We start from the raw sequence: 21862 nt of genomic DNA, 5'->3' as shown, positions 1-21862 counted from the left end.
TATCATCACAGAACTGCTCTTACACACCTGCAGTCCTGCTCGGTACGCTTCTGCATTAAGCACACAAAAAACCAGCCTTTCTCCAGGTGTCTCTGAAGCACTCACTTGGACTTTCAGGAACACTCAGTAGACACTAAACATGGTCCAAGAATAATGAAACTTTAAATTTCGTTTTCCTTCTCTCCCACCAGCTCTCTGCAGTTACAGCCAAAAATAACACAAATAGTTTAGCCCTGGAATCAAGTTTGGACAAAACCCATCCCCTTCAGTTACTACAACAAACTGAACTTTCTCCACATTGCCCTGATATCCCTAAAATGCAGTGGAAGAATGAGAATTTCCTCAGCCTGGGGCAGCAGACATTTCTTCTGTTCAGTCTCTGCAGAGGAGAGCTACTTCCCACTGAGCTTTTTTTCTGCCTGCAACAGGCACTCTTCCACCGTAGGCAACAGCTTCTACAGAGCCCATTCCTGCCTGATTTCATGCTCCCATTCTATCAGAAAGCACCCTCCTACACGATTTTCAACAGAGCAACTGGTGTGTGTGAGAATTGTTAAGATTTTAAATCAGAAGAGACCATTACGACCATCTGCTCTGACAGCCTTTGGCCACAGGATTCTGCTTGTTTCCTCCAGACACTCAGATCTGGCTAAACAAGGGAGAGATGTGGCCAAACCTGCAGAGTCCAATAGATGGACTTCCATGGGTCTGCTGTTCCACAGCCTGTTAAACCTTAAAAACATTCCTGCTTTGCCCATTTGTGTCTTTAACTTATAACCATGGGTAACCACTGCTATGATGGGAGTGTAGAGGAGAACCAAAAAAATAAAAAATTAAGAAGTCAGGAGGTATACAAAGCTCTTTAGTACCAGTAAGGCCTAGGGAAGAGTGGCAAAATTACCGTGCAGCACCAGGGAACTCTTCTCCCATCCATATTGTGAAAGAAATTCAGATATATTTGCTGAAGGAATTACACATCTGCTAAATTTTAGCAAATTATCAGACCTCGAGCATCTCCTGTTTTCTGCTTACAGGGCAACCTCTAATATGTATAAAAATTACCTTCAGCTTGCTGCAAAGTTTTATGATTTTGAGGGAAAGCACAATAATAATAACAACAATAACAGTAATAATAATAATAATAAATGCTGCTATTTGAAACTCATGTTTCAGTTTTGAAAGTTACACTCATGCTTCCTATAATCTGTGGCAACAAGTAATTATTCTGTCCCACAACAAAATCCAACCAATGATACCTAAGGGAAGACCTAGTATTTTACTAGTTTCACTGACAGTGGTGAACAAATTTGGAATAAAACACAAAGCATCTTTGGTATACATTTTCTCTGCCTTATAATCTGTAGGTATAATTTCAGAATATTACCTAAAGGGAGGCTGGACTCTACATCCAGAATTGCAGGGAAATAATTACAGTATGGGTCACCCTCGAAGAATCTGAGGAAGATATTCTCAGGAAAATAAAGACACCCATTATGAAAAGCTGCTTCCAGCCATGGCACACATGCTGCGATCTGTTTAAGTGGTTGCTCCACTAAAACTGGGTGGGACAGGTGAGTGTAAAAAGAGATTAGTAAGGCAGGCCCAAGAGTGACTACATCATTGAGTCTGCAGCTGGAAGTAGCTGTATTTTCTTAAACAGAACCTTGGAAACCACAATTCTCATTATACCAATTATTTGCTGCAACCGATTACATCGGAAATGAATTTCGTGCTTTGCCACAGGAGACTGGAGGAGACAAGGTGAAGCAGATGTGACAAGGAGTTGACACTCCCCTTGGCTCCTTAACAAAGGGCAGGTCTGCCCCTAGCAAGCCCTGATCTTTCCTAACCATTGGTGAGACAGATTCCTGGGGTTTGCTTTATGGGAAGAGGCTCCTTGTCACCAAGGGATTAAAGGACTCTCAAAAACACCTGGCTGATCATGGTATCCAATCTATGCAAGGAAAATGTGACTGAGGACAATAAAGCAACTCACTTCTTTCTTCCCTTTTCTTCTACTTTGTCTCCCCCATAAGACTTGCTCACTGCTTTCTTCCTGAAGGGGAGGACTTTCCAGGCTGGAGACCTCTCTGACCCTTGCTACAAGACTCCTGTCCCAGCCCAACCCAGCCCAGGCTTAGTTATCCCTTTACACTTCCCTCAGCCAACCATACCTTGCAAAACAGCCACACACACTCCGTCTGATTCCCCCCCCCGCTGCAGTGGCGTAAGTTGTGCAAGCCTTTCATTAATCACATTTTGGCTGTGTGGGAGAGAACTCAGCAGCCCTCACATTTATCGGCTATGCAACTCGGTTCTCACCTATTCAACACACTCCTAGGCTGCTGCTTACATAAAAATAAGACACCATGAAGAAACAGAGAACACAGGTCACTCATCTTTAGTAACAGTTTTGTCTCTTATGATCCAGTGTGGATTAGCTGCTCTATCTTTTCACCCTCTCCTCCCTGCCCCACATGCCTGCAATATAATTAAACCACTACAAAGAATCGACAGGCAAATACTTGTGCTTTTATTTCACTCCCCCAAATAAAAGTCAAGAGAAGCAATGAACTACCACATGCAATTCCCCACCTTTCCCCAAGTTGCCTGCCTCCTTCCAAAATATGAGTCAAGTTTACTCATAATAACGCCTGAGACTAAGACACCCATGATTCGCTAGCAGCTCCTAAACCCTAAATCAAGTGTCAACACCCATCCTTGCCTGAGATTAAAAGCCTCACACCCCTAAACTGAAAACTTAGCCAGTATGTTCCAACACAAGCTGATCTCCCACAAACACTCTAACCTCAATGAATATCTGGGTACTTCACTTAGCACCACCAAACCAGCACTGTAATAGGTCTTCAGGTATTCATGGCAAATAAGATTCACTATAATTTTTTAATTGCATGACCCATTTCTGTACAATTCCTAAAATCCTCTAATACTGCCAATACCATGCTTGTTGAAGGGTAGTTGCAGGGGAAACACTAATCAGGAAAGGAAAATCATTCACATGTTGATACAGTCATTACAAAAAAAGATAATTGCTTAATCAAGAGTCCCATGCTTTTTAAATACCAATACTACTTTATTAATTCTTTCTAGTTCCAAAACTGGATCATCCATATTTGGCAAATCTTGACTCTGTCATTGTAAACATTTCAATTTAACAGCTAACAACTGAAGCAAGACTGATGAAGGAGGAAAAGGATACCTTCACCTACAAATTCAGAGATGAAATTATGTCTTCACCTGTACTTTTTAGAACCAGGTGGTAAAACAGAAGTCAATTACACGCAGGGATTGAGTTTATATATGTCTATGCTGCAGCACAGAAAGAAATTTCTCTTGAAAAGAGACATTTCTGCAAGCTATTGTCACTGCCTACTTTCTAAAGACACGTGCATTTTTATTTAGTTTAGCATTTCACAATTCCAAAATGTCTATGAATTCACCCAAAGCCTCAGGAGAAGAACTGAAGACCACTTCAGTTTTGAAGGGTCTGAGTACTCCTGTCTCCTCTTTGCTTCCTCCTGGATCACAGAATATCCCAGGTTGGAAGGGACCTGTAAGGATCATCAAGCCCAACTGCTCATTCCTCACAGGACTGCCTAAAACAAAACCATATGGGTAAGTATCATCAAGATGCTCCTTGAACTCTGACGGGTTTGGTGCCCTGACCACTTCCATGGAAAGTCTGTTCCAGTGACTGACCACCCTCTCAGAGAAAAGCCTTTTCCTAATGTCCCATTACAGTCCACAAAAGAAAACTCACAGGTCTCATGTACTCTGCTTGCCAAAGACAACAATGACTTTTCAACACCAACCGCTAAAGAAAATTCATGAAACAAATGAAAAGAACCAACCAACAAACTAACAACAAAACTTGTACGGTTCTCCTCCTAATATTGGAAAAACTAACATTCAAGTCACTGCAAAATGTTCAGGCCAATATGACTCACTCACTCACTCACAGAAACTACCCAGCTAAAAATAGGCAGTGATGTACAGGAATACAAACGCTTTATAATGCCACATACTTTGTCATTGTGGCTAAGAGTTTGCATCACCACCTTAAAGCACAAGCTTTGCGTCTGGAGACATTAAAATAGTAGGTAACAAGGTAATTCAGAGAAAGAGAAGTCGTGTCATGCAAGGTTCCAGTAATGCAAGAGATTCCATTTACACCCACCAGATGAGCTAGATACCATTTCCTCCTGCCAGGAAGATGGTTATGGACACACTCCACTCATTCATCACAGAACACTGCAAAGTGAGCTTAGTGCTGTCCCTTGCACATCAGCTCAAGCACGCTGAACTTGCTCTTTCTGGAATGAAAAGGCTTACAGAAAAGAACCAGGAGCTCACAAGAAATTTAAGACACCTTTTGTTGAATAACTGATGAAAAAGATGCCTGTGAAAACCCCAGGGAAAACTCAGCAAGACTTAGGGCCATGTGTTTTCATTAAGCCTGAACACCATCTGCATGCAAGGTAACAGATGCCGTACAATTAAGTGCATCACCCGGACTGTCTTGGTCAGTTAAGTAGGTGGTGAGTTTAATTATTCCATCTAACGTTCCATAATCACATCACATATCATTACATAGAAAAATCTCAGCAATATTAAAAATCATGACTGGGTGCTCAGCCAGGAACCTACCAAACCACACAAAAGAATAACATCCACCTTATTCCTCCTCAAGTTTGCACTAACATTTGCTAGGGATGACATGTCAACTGGAAAAAGAGGCGGCTGGCTGGTCAGGTGAGCACCTATGCTGTGAAATAATTAGGCAGAGCTATCAGCACGTGGCTAGTGTTACAAGGGAAGGAGGTCTATCTGGCAACAACTGAAAATTAAGAGAAAGCGAAACTATCAGAAGCCAGAAAAAAGAAAGAAGTGAGGTTCTTACTTATTCATCATGCTCCCATTGCACTGAAGAGCCCTACTCACACACCATGTGCTTCACTGTGCTTCCCCAGCTGAGGACCAAACAAACCATGCATTAAGATAAACCTTAACATTACCCTACTCCATCATGAAAACAAAAGGACAGCCCCCACAGTATGAAATGAAGTTATAATCTATCTCTTGTTAAAAAAAAAGAAAAGAAAAAAGACAGTATTACAGACTTGCATGGCTCTGTGCAAAGAGATGTTCTGGGTCAGAGGGAGGTCACACTGCTAGCACAAATATAAATGCCAGTGCTGCTTTTCATGGCAAAAGAAGGAACCTACAAAATCTGTCACTAGCAAAGTAATAAAAGCTGTCTTGTTTCTGGAAAGGAAAATTTGTGTTTCAACAGACACAGCTAGTCACACAGTCAACAGTCACAGCTAGTCCCACACAAGGTAACACCTTAAGATGAATTCAATTTCTTTTCATCTTATTGGGAGATCCGCAGAAGGTAAAAGATGAAGCCAAGGCCCCCTCTAGCACAAAAGCTTGAGGGAGACCCCATCTAAAAACCAGAAGTTCAGGGCTGAGCACTGATGAGACAGCACACCTGAAGAGACCACACACAGGTCAGAAACACCCAGCACCTGCGAGCAGCTGTGAACTGCAGGCATCACACACACTTCAGTCTCCTTGGCAGTGAGGGTCTAGGAGCACCACAGCTACCTGCAAGCCTTTCCAAGGTATGCTTTGCAGTACCACCAGGTGTTAAAATAAGGCTGGGTACCACAACATTTTTTTGTCTTAAAAAAAAATAAAATAAGAAAGAAAAGATCAATCATAACTCCAGAGCCATTCTTATCTGAGAATCTTTGTTTCCTCTCACTGGTGGGCTAATCCTTTACAAAATCTTCAAAGAGGTCTCAGCACTTTAGTTCTTGTTGTTTGTTTGGGCTTCAGATCTCTTAAAATACAACACAACAAAAAACAAGGCATAACATCCACAAAAAACCAGCAGATGGCAACTTCTTGTCCCACACAAACCAAGTAAGCAAAAACAAAAATATGTACACCAGGCTGCATCACAAAGAGCATTCACTGTTGATTTGAATTTGTACTCATTTGATTTGGAGACACACAGAAGCACCAGGAGCACTCAAGCAGCACTGCACTGAGCTTGTTGCTTTCATGGTATTAAGAATACAAGTTCTCTGAAAAAACATACACAAACAAAAAGCCTCCGAAGCTATTGAAAGAGAACTCCAAGTTCCTTGGAACAGTGCACGGGACAGCTTCCATCCGACTTGCACAGTGCTGTCAACACATGATCCTTCACCACCCCCAGCACTCAGCTGCGTTACTGCCACAGCATCTCACTGGCACAACAGCTGCCTCTTCTCCTACAGATCATTTCATTGATACTTAGAGCTTTCCTCTTTTACAATGATGAGTTTCGGATTTACATTTGGGTGAAGAAACAAAAAGTTTTTGCTAAGTCTGGATATTTAAATTAGGACAAATTATTTTATTATTATTTAGCAGCCTGTGCCACTTCTTCATATGAGAACTCCATCTGGACTCTGAGAGAGGGTGGAGGGAGAAAGTCAAACCTTTTGTTTTCTGCACACTGCATCATACTGCAGACTATCTGCTGGGTGTTTTATCTATGGAGATGCACCTTAATAAATATTAAATTAGGGTGGTTTGCTTGCTTAAGCTTTGGCACTGTCCTCCGTTACTGAGTCAAATCTCCATTGAGCTGTTCAGCCTGTCAATGCTATTTCTTTGGCAAAATCACTGGTCTGTGATGTAGGTCAGCAGAAAAAGTTCATTAGGTAGAGAAGAGCATCTGAATTTTTCAAGTCTGAAGTAGCAAAGGAAATTTGTAGGGAAAAATTCACATCATTTTAATGTACCTTATAGGAAGGGGAAGAACACCCCAGAAATATTTTACTACATGATGAAGCCCACTTGTAGCCACATTAGACCTATAAAAATTGAATTTTTTTTTATAGTCACTGTGACTGAACAGATGCTCAAGAGAATTACTCTTACATTAAATGCCTAATGGCAGAGAAGTAGAAAGAGCCTGCAATTGGAGAAAACACTACTACTACTGAAGAAAAACCTTCTCTGAAAGCCACTTCATGTTATCAGTCTTTCTGATTTCATACAGACACAAAAAAAGGTTGATTAAAAAATTAAAATCAAGCTGATCAGAGAAACTTCCTTGTTTAAAAGAAAGCACAGTAACCTGCGTGGGAGTATATCACACGAAGTCTAAATACAGACTGCCAGTAAGTTAAAAGGGTAAATATTATAATTTCTAGGAGCAAATATTGTAGTTTCTAGGAGTAAGATGAAAAAAAAAAACAACAACCCAACCAAAACAAACCACATTAAAATTTAAACATCTCAGGGCTATATAATGTAGTGTACTAAATTTTTAATTTACAGTGGGCAGATTCATTAGGCAAGCCTGACAGTGGTCTCAACTGACTTTTTGTATCTGAGCATAGTGGAAAAGATGAAAACAGAAGGCTCTGTTCCCAGCTACACAATCTTTTGAGCTTTCAACATAAAGATCTAGAAAAATATTCCAGTTATATCTAGGGCTATTGATCAGCAGCCTCACTTTTCAGTTTCCCTTCTTCCTTCTCAAACAAATTCCCAAGTAGTTTTCAATATGTGCTTCCATTTAACACTTCCATTCCTGCAGCACATTAATTTGTGCTGCTTCCCATTATCTGGATCAACCAGCATTTCTGTCATGATTCAAACTGCAACTTAACACTCCTCTTTCCAAAAAAAATAAACCCAAAGCAATACTGACTTGACCTTCCATCAGCAGCAAAGACTTCATGTCTTCCAGTGGATGAAAAGTTTCCTTTGACAGCATAAGGATTCATACTTAATTTGATTTTAAGATGACTTACATTCTTCCTTCTTTTGCCAAAAAGAAGAAGTGGGGAAAAGTTGCAAGCATGGAAGTTCAGTTAAAATTAGTCTAAATTCTTCTGCAATGTCTGTCAGATTAAGACTCAACCTACCGGTGTTCAGAAAATGAGTTTAAAAAAAGAGGTTTAAAAAATATTTTTATTTGAGAGCTAGGCATCAAAGCCAGCTCAGGTTGTGCCTCACAAACTCAACAACAATTTCACATCATCTCTTCATTAATTCACTGCTGAGACAATGTAGGACATATCCATGAGACTTGTCCAACCTCATCCAGTGCTGCCCAAAAGCTGCTCATCTGCAGCAAGGTCTGCCACCAGCAATTACACCTGCCTCCACCTTGGATGGTGGAGGGAGGGACACTGAATCTTCTGCAGCTTCAGGGAGAGCTGGGCATCTACACAAGAGATAGTTTGTCCCAGATGAAGCCTCTTGCCACTGTATGCCCTGGATGAAACACAACTGCTGTTGGCTGCACTGCAACAACTTTCAGTGGTGTGAGCAGGGAATGCAGCTTGCTTCACTGGCCCCACCTGCTCAGCGAGGAAGGAGCAAGGAGAGCATCACCCCCAGAGTGCCTTGTAGTACTACCTGGGGTACTTTGTGCATTGATGTAATCCTTCAGCCTCGCAGTACTGTGATCAGACTTTGCTCTGGGCAGCCATTAAATATTTCACAATCAAGAGAAAGGAGATAAGGCTTTATTTCTGCAATTTCCAATCCCTCTGCAAAAGCTTGATAAAATCAAATTGCTTCAATCCAACTGATGCTGAACTTAAGCTATCACCCACTAATACCTAACAAGAGAGCAGAGACTCCCAACCACCTATTCTTTTTATGCCTGCCAGCAAGAAGACAGATTTATTTCTCTAGGATTAGAATTTTGCTATTGGAATGACTGGATATACCAGTACTGTTGCAACAAATCAGCATAAACCATAATCTCATTACAAAGCTATGGGACAGATTAATCCACTGAAAAATCCAGTTTGTTCCAAGGCAAGCTTTTCCCTAGCTGCAAATATACAGAGACAGCATCTCAGTGAGTCTTCAAAAAAACCTGTTTGACCTACTGCAGGGAAGAGAAGGACAAATATTTTAAATAAGCAGTAACTGGAATTTTGGTGCTACTGCTACTGATGGTAAACTCTCTGCTGACTTCAGCAATCTCACAGTTTGAACCCTGGCATCTTGCTTTCTTTGTGTTCATAAGAAAACTACTGAGAAAAAAAAAAGAAAGAGTAGTAACAACACAGATTTCATTGAGCTTTGTTTGTGTTTATTTCAAGCCTTCAGAACTAACATCCCAGAATGAGAAACCTTACTTTTTATGAATTCAAGCCAAACAAGCCAAAACACATCTTTCAACACAGACTGCTCTTCACTCCCACACAGGGGGAAAAAACCACTCAGTACAACAACATCTTAACATTCACATTCCAAAACAGAGTAACTTTCTGTTGCTACCATAATTACTCTTCTTATTAATATTGAGCATCATCAGATGTAACTGCAGATTTGCTGTATCCTCATGACAGATTTAATTCTATGACTGATCAAACAAAACAAACACCATGGTTACTTACAACAGCCTAGAAAATATCAGCAATTCTTTAAACTATTCTGATACTCTGCAACACGTTGAATATCTGCCAACTATAAGTGGCAACTATTTGTCATTGTAAAAAAAGGAAGGAAAAAAAATCATACAACCACTCAATTCCTTAAAAAAATGAGATTCTTACAGAAGAGAGCTCTCTGGTTTTGAAGTCACCTAAGACCACCAATCTGAAGTGCTAAGAAAAACAGCAAGGAATGACAAGTTTAACTGCATTTAAAATGGTCACAGGTTAGAAATATTGAGGAGAAAGCTACATAACTTTTCATTGCATGCAAGAGAGGTTCCAGCCTGGTTTATTGTTACCATAGGGAGTGAGAGAAAAGAACTGTGTTGATCCCATATGACGTTAATTTTCCATTTTGAATTCTCATGTCCAAAGTCAAAGGGGTAAACAAGTTAAAATATTTATCTGCCCTTTGCAGTGAAGGCACCAGGCCTGGAAATGAAGAATGCAAAGAGTAGCTTTCAAAAGCAATCTGATAGGTAAAGAGAACAACAGCACTACCTGGCCAAAGGAAAAACACAGCAGTACTGAGATCTCTGAGCAGTTTGCCGCCACACAAATAAGCTCCTTTAAATACTTCATTCAGAGAACTGAGGTTCTCTTTCACTAGAGGCAGGCATTCCTCATTCTAGAGAGCTCCTGCTCAGATAGATGTGTCTATAAATACTGTGAGGTCCACTGGAGGACACACTTCCAAGTGCCTGTTTAGCGTCAGGTGCCCAGCTGGAGAAGCTTAATACTTAGGAGGTGGGAGGTCAGCATTTAGCATTGCACTTAACACACTGTCACTGACTTCCTATTTATGTCCAAGCACAGACACAGAGTGGTTGCTTCAGCTGACGGAGCCAGAGGCAGCTTCACACCTTTGGCTGCTGCACAGGTCTCGAGCACTGAGGTCAGGGAAGGCAGGGTAAAACTCCCCAGAGTTGGGATGCCCATGAAGAAAATGTTAACCCTACCAACCCCATGGATTTAAGTGCTAGAATTTGATTCCAGATTGTCCTGGCAGACAGAGAAACAGTCTATTCATTCAGACTTTTCCTGGGCACAGCATGAGAGCTCGGGAGCTCTCATTGACAGTTATTTATAATTAGATGATATTTTAAAATAGCATCCAAGTAAACATGCTCTATCCTCTCATTATCTATCCCAAGTCCTAAAGAGACACTATGGCACTTTGTGTTGCACAGCAGTGATCCCTGCTTGAACTTAGGGCATCTTGGACAAGTTCCCAATTAAAAATAAGTACCCCAAATGCAGGAGCTGCTCAAGCATAGTTTTCTTTGGCTTTCAGAGAACTCATCATTACAATTTAATTTGTCTCTCATCTTTCTTGCTGCCTGGGTTTAAGGATGAAATAAAAACAGCTGGAAGCGAACAAAAGTTCAGCTCTGCTCTGAAGTGGGGCTGCCACCTGGCTGCTTGCCCAGTGGCCTGGCCCACCTCCCCGTGCCCTCGCAGTCCGAGCAGGCACTAATGGGTTGTGCACACACAGCCCCTGACTGCTGGAGCTGCCATTGCCTCTGCTTTTTAGCTACATCCACCCCACCCCTCCTGCTCAACCTGGAAAATTCAAGTATCACTAACAGGCAGGTAATGCCTGTTCAAACATGGGCTGACTGCATACAGGGACAGAAGGATGGATGTTCAATTCTAATTAGGCACCTCTTTGGTCTGCTTACATCCTGGAACAGTACCTGGGTAATACAGGAATACCAACAGGAGGAACACATTTAAAGCAGCAACCTTTTCTGATCAAGAACAGTCTTAATCCTGAATGCAGTTTATTTCCATTGTTTCAGAGAAATCTATACTTCAGCTGTAAAGTATAAGAAGAATGGAGTTTTCTTTTAATAAAACATAAGGGACAAGTGAATAACAGCTCTTAACACCTCTTTGATAATATTTCTATCACCTTAAAAGGCACACACACAAAAAACCAAACAAAAAACAACCCACCCTCCTGTGGAAAGCTTTGGCTTTTGGTAGGCAGCATGCAGAACAGAGTGAATAAAAAAAGCCCATCATGCCTCACTCTCCCCTTGAGGGCACATTTATCTTTGCCCACAGGCAATTTGGTCTTAAGATATTTTGTTATATATTGACAGGAATCCAAATGGTATTTGACATTGCAACCATAAGACATGCAACAGAAAACCCTTCTCCTCCAGCCTGCCCTACATTTGGCTGCAGTGCTGTCACAGCTTTGCTGCTGGTCTGCAGCCACATCCTGGGTCCAGGGGCTGCAGCAGCATGTGTGAGTTACTACATCTTGTATTTTGAGCCCTCTCACCTCTCTGAGTCACACATGTGAAGATGCTTTTTATATTTTCCTGCTATGACTTTTCTGCTTTACATTCAGAGATTAAGACAGGAAAAAAAAAGTCTGACCATAATGAAATTATGTGAGTGCAACTCAGGTTATATCTCAGATTTAACTCTATGTGTGTGCCTGTGGCCCCTTCCAAGAGGAAACAGGGCAGTTTGTCCTTTGAATACATAGAAGCCTAAACAAAAACTGTTAAGAAAGAAGCAGGAATATAATTAAGTGCTTTGGAAGCCAGTCTTTCAGCAAGGATACACACTTAAGATTCTCCTTTTGGCTCATCACATCATATCACAAATTGACAAGGATTACTGGTATTCTTACAAATACACAGCATGCCCACTCTCATTCCCCAGGTCAAACCAGCAATCAATGTGGGCTAAGAAAAGGAAGCATTACATGCAAAGCCTATCAGTTCACATTTGAGTCCTGCCAGCAAAACTCCCTTCACCCAAGTGAAACAAAACATCATGTCAGCAGCACAGTGCAGGACTCCACAGGGGGAGATGCCACGTTTTCTGCACTGATAGCAGCCACCCCTCTGCAGCAGGGAAGGAATTGCAGCTCCTTTTAACAGTAATGAGCTGCAATTCCAGCTTCTGCCCCCAGTGACCAGAAACACTGAAGTCTCTAGAAATGCCTAAAATTACTCTCCTTGCTTGCTTTCCCACAAGGTAGCACATAGGCAGCTATCCCTCCTGGAACACACGCAGCAAAACACCACACTGCCCTCTGGTCCAACAAAGAGCCTGACTCCCTCCACACTGAGGGAAAAAGAAGAGGGCAGAGCAAAAAGATGAGGGCATGGAGGGATGGAGAAGCAGAGTTTGCACAGGTGCTGGAAGAAGACAGCACAACAGATGAAAGGGGTGAAAGGAAAGACTATCCTATGTGAAGAAAAGAAAGGATAAGAGAAGCAGCTCCTTTTGCTGCTTCATTCTGCCACTGCTGGGAATTTTACCTGACAGTGACCTTGCAGATAACCTTGCAACACCTCCTGAAAGCCCACAAGTGCAGGACAGGGCATGGAACAAATGACACAGATGGGAACCAAGGGTCCCTTGAACCCACCATGCTCTAAAGGGACACACAGAAAGATGCAATAGGAAAGCTGGACACAAAGAGATCTGTACACAAATGCCGTTTTCCTCCCCCTTCCTTAAAGAAAAAGTTTCCTTCATTCCCCCCCCCCCCCCCCCAATCTTCCCTCCTTCATCCTTCATCTCCAAAATGGTGAGGTGCCAGGAAGCAACAAGAATAGCTTTCAGTGGGGCAAATAAGCAAAACTGCAGTTGGAACCACAACAACAGAAAAGCTGCAAACTGAAAAACAAACACGGGAGAGGGGGTATCCAAGCATTTGTGGACTACTTGGAAATAGCTCCTGAAAGTTAGTAACTTGAGTATTTGGACTGCATAGCTTTTACAAACCCAGCTGCAAGGCAAACATGTTCTGCTTCATTCTGGCTGCCCAGCTCACACAGGGCTGAGCAGCAGCCCTGGCAGTGCAACACCGAGTTGGGGGCAGCTCTGAAATGATGGCTTATGTCCCACGCAGGGACCTTCCTCCACTTGTGCCCCTGGCTCAGCCTCGGGCACACAACCTGTCCCTTCAGGACAGAGTGAAGGCTTATGCACTCTTTTCAGGGTGGTTAATCTCTGTACTCTGTGCAACTAGCCCACATCCTCCTTGCAGAGCAGAACAGTGTCCCCACACAGCCTCTCGTCCAGCACATTGCCTTTGGAGGCTGCACACCCCCACACTGCGTCCCAGCCAGCGGCTGCTGCTCCTCTAAGCAGTGGCTGCAGTCCCCCAGCCTGTCCCTGGAAACCTGTCACCCATGGAGCCACATCCTCACCCGTGCCAGGTATATGTTTTGCCATGAGGGCACCAAGACAGAAAGCAAAGCAGCACAAAATGGCCCATCAAAAGGGGCTTCTACTTCTTTACTCAGCTTTTCTTCCCACTCCTCCAGTCTGATTGTAAGGAGAAATGCCCCAACTTCCTTGCCACCACCACAATGTTTTCCCTGCTCATTTCACCAACAGAATTGCAGCATGTTGTGTTTTATATAACATTTGAGTCACTAGGGTTCAGCCCTGGTATGAAGCAACTCCAGTATCAACTTCATCAGGTTGAGCTCTTGGGTATCTTCCAGCTTCTTAGACCATGTTTAAATCTTTATTCTTGGTTCTCTTAGAAGCCCAGTGACATTCTCACAGACCAAGGAAATCTGCACACATCCAAGTTCTCTGTGATTACAAGTTATAACATCCTGAAAGAAAAACCCCAAAACCAAAAAGAACACTTTTCAAGTAATTTTGCATTTCTTGAACGTTTGCACTTCCAGGAAGCTCCAAGTGACCTTCCCCACAGCAACAAGATTTGCTGCTTTTCCTGGAAAAACCACCATCCACTCCTCTGCTGAGAGCCCATCAGCTCTTGCCTGGGTGTGCAGATGCTGCAATCCCTGGCACAGCGCTCCCCACACCCCCAAACACACAGCTCTGGCAGATATTGGTTGGCATTTCACATCTTCATCGTGGCTTGATCCGCTCAGTGTGCACCTTGCAGTCTCAGGAGCATCTCCCTCCACATAGCAGGCAGCCTGAAGGATGAGGAGGCTGGACTCCACAGCCTCCCCAGCCCCAGGAAGATCCTTCTCCCCCCACCAGCATGCAGCACCAAGCCTGGCAGGGCAATACATCACACAGCAGCAGTACAGGAGATATTGAGACACAGCAGCTATTCTTGCTGGTGCAAAGCCTCAGCCAAGCACGCAGGTGCCCTGACAAAGCTGTGATTTATTAGTTTTATGCCGACTTGCACACCGCTTCAGAGACTGCAGTGCAGATGTGGCTCTAATCCTCAGCAAAGACACTCTTCAATCTGCTTATACACCTCAATTTTACATTTCTGTGCTAAGCCCTTTAGATGAGCAGACATGGCTTACAGGTGGAGGCACAGTAAAGTTCACTCCACAAGTTTTTCATACTACAAACAGCATGAAAATCTCAGACCACAAATGCTACGTAAAACTCTTTCCAAAGAGAAGCACCATTAAAAGCAAAAAATTTCAGACTTGAAATATTGGCTCACTGAGTTTTATGAAGGTTGGTTTTGAGTCATACGCAATCCACGTTAAGATGATGAATATTTTCCTATAGGGGAGAGACTTAAGCTGCCCTAATCCAACCAACTTGTTACTCCTAATGCCAAAAGGAAATACAGCAACACCCATGCCCTTTGCTTCTGACAAACCACCACTGGAATGACTGAAACACACTGCAACTCTTCCCACAACTTCCATCAAATCCTGTTTCACCAGACCATGCTGTCCAATATCCTCCAGCATTTCATCTTGGCATAGCTGCCTTTGCTGGGGCATTACAGGGAGTGCCAGTTCACGTAATCACCAAAGCCAGGAACACCTAGTTCCAGAACAGCACTTACAGACAAAGCAGAAAACAACGAAGCCCTTCTTTCCTATGCTAGACTTATACCATTCCTTGCAACAGCAGCATATGATTCATCACACCACATTTGTTTTAAGCTTAGAGGTTTGACTAACTGTTTGAGGCACCTTTATACCTTAGATTTTATGTGTATCTTGTGCTTTATTTGAAAACTAGTGTAATTTAAATTGGAGGGGGGGTGGTGGGGATGGTGGAGGAGAACTTAAAAGTTATAGCACTTGAATTCCAGTTAAGACTAATGGTATTTCACCTTCCAATACCTGAACTACATAATTATCCAGGAAGGGTTTATCCAGTTAGGTACAGGAAGGCTTCGCCTCACAAAGTCAAAACTTTAGAAACTGAAACAGGTAGTTTCACACCTCGAAAAACAGAGAAGAATATGAACATGTATTAAGCACACAAGAAGTAAGAACAATGTAACTAATTTCCATCTTAGCAGCCCTAACACACTACCAAGGGTTCAAATGTCTGGTTAAGAACACACAATACACACTACCAAAATGGGTATGATGCTGAACTCTTTATCTATCTCACTGGAAGTCCAGGGTACTCCTGGAAGCAGGTTTTGCCAAGCTACTGGCTTCCATCTCCAGAAAGGCACGATAATCTTCACAGACACCATTCGGTAGCTGCAGGTTTTAAATGAATTAAAAGCTTTTTCACTAAAATGTTTCTGGAACACATCTCTGCCAGCAGAGGAAAAGGAAAAAGCCAATCCAACCAAAACAAAAACCCAGGAGCAGTGGTTAGTGGCAACCTGTCAATTGGTTTTTTCATTCAATTGTCTTGATGGAAACAGCAGACCACACCATGAAGGTAGAAAGAAGAGGAAGCAAGCAGGAGATGCTACTGGAATTGTTCTTTAGTGGCAGAACACACAGTATAAACAGTCAGAGTTTCAAAGCTGTTCAGCACCTAAGGAAGAAATCAAGCCATGCGGATATAATGGATCTCGAGGATATTTGCTGTCAAATCAAACACTTGTCTTGTCTGCCCCATAAGAACTATCACCTGCCACACCTCAGTGGACAAGGCAGCCACACCTACAGCTGGCAGTCAGATCACGGCCATTACCCAGGGTCTGAGCATATCTGAAACCTCTTTCTTGGTCTGTTCAAAAGCTTTGCCCAGCTCCCACATGATGCCTTTTAAAGATTTCTTCAACAGCAGACTACTGAGACATGCTGCACTAGCTTCTCAAAAGAAGGAGGTCATTCAAGACAATTAAAGCACGGATAGCAGCATTCAGACCTTTAAAGAATAAGTCTCTTTGTAGTTTCAAAGCATTGTTCAGCTGCACAGATAACCCACATTTGTGGAGTGACGCAATGCAAAATTTTCATTATGAACGTGGCCACGCTGTTCTATTGAGTATGATCTTCTTTGATAAGATGTGAGGGTGCTTAGTTTCCAGAACTGGAATCAGCTCTACAGTAATGTGCTGAACAGAACAATAGTCCCCTGAACATGACTGGGGCAGACAGTTGTCACCATGAGAAAGTTTTGAAATGGAAGAGAAAAAGAGAACCTGAAATACAACTAAATAAAATGCCTTTGTCCCCAGGAGCAACGGCAGTACGAACTCGCTATTCACCCACTACTGATATGCGCAGGAGTTCACCTAAGGGTAAGAAAGAAAAAAATCAGCTTTTAAATCTGTTACCCATTTTACAGATTTTTCCTTTTTTTATAGTCACCAATTCTGCCATTTCATCTTACAGCACATTTACAATGCATAAGGAAGAATTTCCTTCACTGCCTTGGTGGCTCATTGAGAGCCACAATAAAGTTCAGCATGTTTTCCCTGCCATGCACAGCAGGGAATCACTTCTCTGTCAGTTGAGGTCAAGTGCCACTGTATTTGATCCCAATAGCACCACCACATTTTTTTTTTCTAGATATCACTTAGGAAAAAAAATAAAAATAATCACAGGACCACATGGCCTTTTAATCCCATAAACCTTAATCTCTGTACACAAACTGAGAATTTCTCTGAACTCTTCCAGTTCACATCCAATATATGGGTAAAAAATACCTACAAGCAAAGGCTGATCTTTACTTGTGAAAACACATCAAGACTGTCTGGGAAAAAGGGAGCTCCACTAAGAAAAAGAATGACAGGCTCTTATGAGTCTGAAGGGAGCAGTAAGCTTACAAAAAAAGCTTGGCCTAAAACTCAGCTCTATGCAAAGCAATATTTTCTTGATCTTAACCTTGATAGCATTTCTCTTTTACCCTCCAAAATTATCCTTAGAAAAATAATTACCAGAAATCTAAAGCCCTGAGATCACCACGCACAACATCATTTATGCACTAGCAACGAGACACAGTCCCAGCTTCACCATCAGCTTTTTCTCCTGATGCTCCGAGGAGAGCCAAGCCCAGCCTCACGTGCAGCCCTGGCTCTCACAGGCCAGCCACGCTCACCTTTTGCCCCGTTGCAAAAACCACACTGCGATAAGATCTCTTTCTACCGCGGGTTCCCAGAGCAAAATCTTTCCCCCACTGCACCCACCCACAAGTCTCTCACTGGGGTGGTATTCAGCTGTGACAATGCACATGGGGACTAGGGGGCACAAAGGGGGGAGGACAGGAAAAACACAGCACAAAGCTCGCTCCTCTCTTGCTCTTCAAGTCTTGCTTCTTTTCATCTGAAAGAGCCCACTCAGTGAATTCCACAGCTTGAGATCAAGTCCATGCATTTTCTCTGGTAGGGTGTTCAAGCATTTTTTAGCAGTTTTGTGTTTGAGTTATCATCTAGAAATATTTAAGTTGTTAAGGAGGTTGGGAAAAAAACCCCATATAAAACCCATTTGCTCCCTTCAAGAGTGACAGGTTTGGGTTTCTTTCAGTCTATTTGTTCAATTAATATAACAATGTTCACCAGGAAAACAATAAAACACATGAACACAGTGAAACAAAAAAAAAATTGATTTATGACTTAATAGCATCCAAAAGCATAACCTGAAACAGAACCAGTCTTAAAATTAAAAATAAAAAAACTGAAAAGATTTTCAGGTTTCCAAACTCTGAAGAAAAAAACCCCCAGAAGTTGACATATTTATCATTTCTAGATGGATAAGGTAGGCATGAATGCCTAACTACTTCCAACTATATCTTGATGCAACAAAAGACTACTTCCTTCCATACCATCAAGAAAAACCCTCCCTTCTCAGCAGAGGACCAAATTTAGTGCATATAAATATTTCATAACTTCATCCTGTCAAGAAATCAAACTGAATTACTTAGGGCAATTTTCCAGGAGCTGCACATCCAAGCTCAAAGAATAAAACTGAACTGATCATACCCATTCTTCAGCTTCATACTGTAAGGCCAGAAGGTGAAGCAACAGTTCAAAACTGGACATCTCATGTGGTGTCATCTAAGAACATTATCCACCAGGTGCTGAACTTAATTAAGAAATGTAGAAACAACACAGTAAGACTGACATCTTCTGAAGAGAATACAGCTCCAGCTTTACAATCCTCTCCTACATCCTGGTTTGCCAGAAGAAACAGATTCTGGCTTTTACAAAACCTCGTGAAAAATGAAACAACAGCCAAGAAACAACTTGCTGCTACAGACAGAATCAAAAGGTGACTGAAGACAGACATCTACAGGTGGTTCGATTTCCAACAGCATGAAACACACGAAGCTTCTGCTGACCTGGAGAGGAATTCAGCACCTGAAGAAGACAGGAGGGCATTTCTGTGCAAACAAACCCTGACCCAAAGATAAGAGCCACACCCTGGTAAAACTGGCACACAACACTACCTTGCTAACAGAGGTTGCCTTAAACTTCCGAAGCACTGGATGACACACATTTGGATTGGCCTCTGCATTTATTTCCTTCAGTGCTGCATCAAGAAATATTCCGACAGAGCTCCGCTTGTTAACCTTGCAAGATGAGAACTGGGATGCAGAGCAACCACCCCTCAACAGCCCGTGCTCCAGTCAACTCCACAGGCATTGCACATTCCCAACTTTCCTCCTTTAGAAGGTTAGGCACTGATTCATGGTTGCTTTCTCTTATTGCAAGACAAGCTTCTCTGGAAAAAGGAAAAGCATTCTCTTCCTATCCCCAAGACCATGGCGTCTGCGTTCTTTATAAAATATTGATCTGACTGCTGTCTGTAGTGCCTGAAGTTAAAAGTACATGCGTTTGAGTAGGTAAAACCAGACCCATGAGCCACTGAACCGGGCAGACCTAAATCAGCTCCAACCCAAAGCCCTTCACAGAGCTCCACCTGAGCCTGCCTCCTGGCAGGGCTTAGTGCAGGGCTGAACCACTACAGCAGGACACCTACACCAACAGCTGCCTCCTGTCTGGCCATCTCAGGGCACGGGCAGAAGAACTCAGGTCTGTTTACACCCACTTGCCTGCGCATATGCTCTTAAATGTGGCACATAGGACAAAGAAGACTTCGCTCAAAAGCCACAATATTTTTCTCTCCCCAACAATTATGGGATATTCCCATCAACAGCTCCAACACAAGGACTGCCCCCCAGAAAAACCCCAACAGCCACTTGCTCCAAAACCCATCAACTTTCTCTACCCACAAAGCTTTTTCAGGTACCTTCCAACAAAGAAAGACAAGAGGAGCGGGAAGATTTGGAGGTGCAACACACAGAGAGGAAAATTAATAAGTCATCAATATATACATCCTGTTACAGCCTGAATCAGTGCCAGGAGCCTCAAGTAAATTAACAGCCTTAAGTGCACTGACTGGAGGCCATCTTAGCTGTTCCTAGTGACAGAAGGTATTACCACGAGGAACTCCTTAACATACCAGCTTTGCCATTCTCACAGGACAACACACATTTGACAGTATGAGGAACAGGCAGAGAGAGTTAAAAAAGCAAAAAAAACCTTTTCTTTAACCTGCCCCTGAGTGCCAGCTCTGAGGAAGTACTACGAGTGAAAGGAAAAATACTGCATAATCCAGGGGCAAAGTCAAGAATCATCACTGCAGTATGGAAATTGCAGTTAAGTAATAAAACAGTCTTGGTCTTGACCTGTACACTGGGAAGAAACAGAGGATGATGCCTGTGCTCATTTTTAACTTTTCAAATCAATACAAAACTAGATATATTATATCGTAAAAGTACATGGTGACTTCATAAACTAATGAATTAAAAAGCCTAGATTTTTCTTCCAATTTTTGAGTTATCTTCTGCATTCCTTTAGAGAGTTGGACAGTTTTCATGGAGCTACCATGCAATGCACATACACATTATTACAAAGCAGCTGTCTGAGCCTTTATAAAAAAATTCTCATATTTCCCTGATTCTCTGTGTCGACACATTACTTTTCAAGACATGGATCTAGGAACGGTAAAACGGTGCTGTCATAGCTGTTCTGTAAGACCTGATTCATATTTCCAGGAGTAAACAGAAAGCTGCACACTTGGAAACGGCAGGTGAGCACCCAAGTGAACTGTAATAAAAAGTTATCTGGAGACTGCAAAGGCTTCTTATGGTACTCCTTTTTTTTTTTTTTTTTTACAGGTCCGTGGCCTTCTTAGGGAATTGTAACACAAGGGGTTTAGCCCACTTGGCTATTTTGTATCCCTTCTTATTTGGCCTTGTAGCATCACTTCTACAAAACACCGGGTCTCCAGCGCTGAAAGTGCCCTTCCACGCCTAATTTGGGAGGGCGAGGACCCTCCTCAGTGGGGCAGGCTGCTGACAGCAAACCGGCTCCACCGAGCTGCCCTCCGCACCCGCGGAGGGGGCACATTACGCAGGTATGTTGGTGCAAAGCAACGCGCGGACTCCGCAGCGAGCGGGAGCCGTGCACCGAGCCCCGGCAGCGGCAGACGCCAGTTGGAGGAGCGCCGGGAGAGCGCTCCCGGGAGCCGCGGGAGGCACGGGGCGCTCCCGGGACCGTGTCCGGCAGCCCGCCCGCAGCCCGGCGCCCGCCCGGCCCCGCTCCCCGCCCCACGCACCGCTGTCCAGCCGGGCGATCTGGGGCAGCCGGTAGGTGCTGACGAGCAGGTCGAGGGGCACGGCCACCGCGCTCCACTTCACGTCCTTGAGGTTGCAGCCCAGCGGCGGGCCGGGGTCCATCTTCCCGGCCCGGGAGGGGAGGGAGCAGCCAGACAGGCAGCGCCGGCGGGGTGCTCCCACCCGGCGGGGCGGCTGCCAGCGGGGCGGGCGGCGGAGGGGGCGCCGGGAGAGAGGGAGGGAGCGCGGCTCGCTCCGCGCCAGGCGCCCGGGACGCGCGGGGCTAGGCAGAGGGGGAGGCCCGCCGGGCGCCCGCTGCTGCTGCTGCTGCGGCGGCTGCTGCCTCTGCGGCTGCTGCTGCTCCCGCCGCCCCCCGGGACCGGCTGGGGCCGCCCGCCGCCGCCGCCGCGCCTGGCCCAGGAAGCGCCATCCCAGCACTGACTAATCAACAGGGTGCGAGCAACGCCTGCGCAGCTGCCGCTCCTCCCCGCGCCGAAAAGGAAAGTGCCGGGCTGCCCGCCCGCCCGCCCGGCGCGGAGAGCCAGAGCCAGCGCCTGCCAGAGCCGCCCAGCTCGTCCCTCTCACTCCACCCTCCGACCGCTCGCCCGACGTGCAGCCCGCACTTG

At 43.9% G+C, this 21862-nt stretch overlaps 1 protein-coding gene across 1 annotated transcript in view; it reads right to left on the bottom strand.

Moving 5' to 3' along the window:
• GAREM1 (GRB2 associated regulator of MAPK1 subtype 1) overlaps window positions 1-21657 on the bottom strand; it is a 101930-nt gene extending 80273 nt beyond the window's left edge. The window contains exon 1 of the mRNA XM_084215003.1: window positions 21239-21657. Within this exon, the coding sequence (XP_084071129.1) occupies window positions 21239-21359 (121 nt within the window). The 5' untranslated portion in view covers window positions 21360-21657. The remainder of the gene's footprint in view (window positions 1-21238) is intronic.
• Between the last annotated feature and the right edge of the window lie 205 nt (window positions 21658-21862).

This window comes from Fringilla coelebs (assembly GCF_963513975.1).
Source record: "Fringilla coelebs genome assembly, chromosome: 1".
In the NCBI taxonomy this organism is placed as follows: Eukaryota; Metazoa; Chordata; class Aves; order Passeriformes; family Fringillidae; genus Fringilla; species Fringilla coelebs.
Note: the sequence above shows the minus strand (reverse complement) of the source record. Positions and strands in the feature narration are given on the sequence as shown.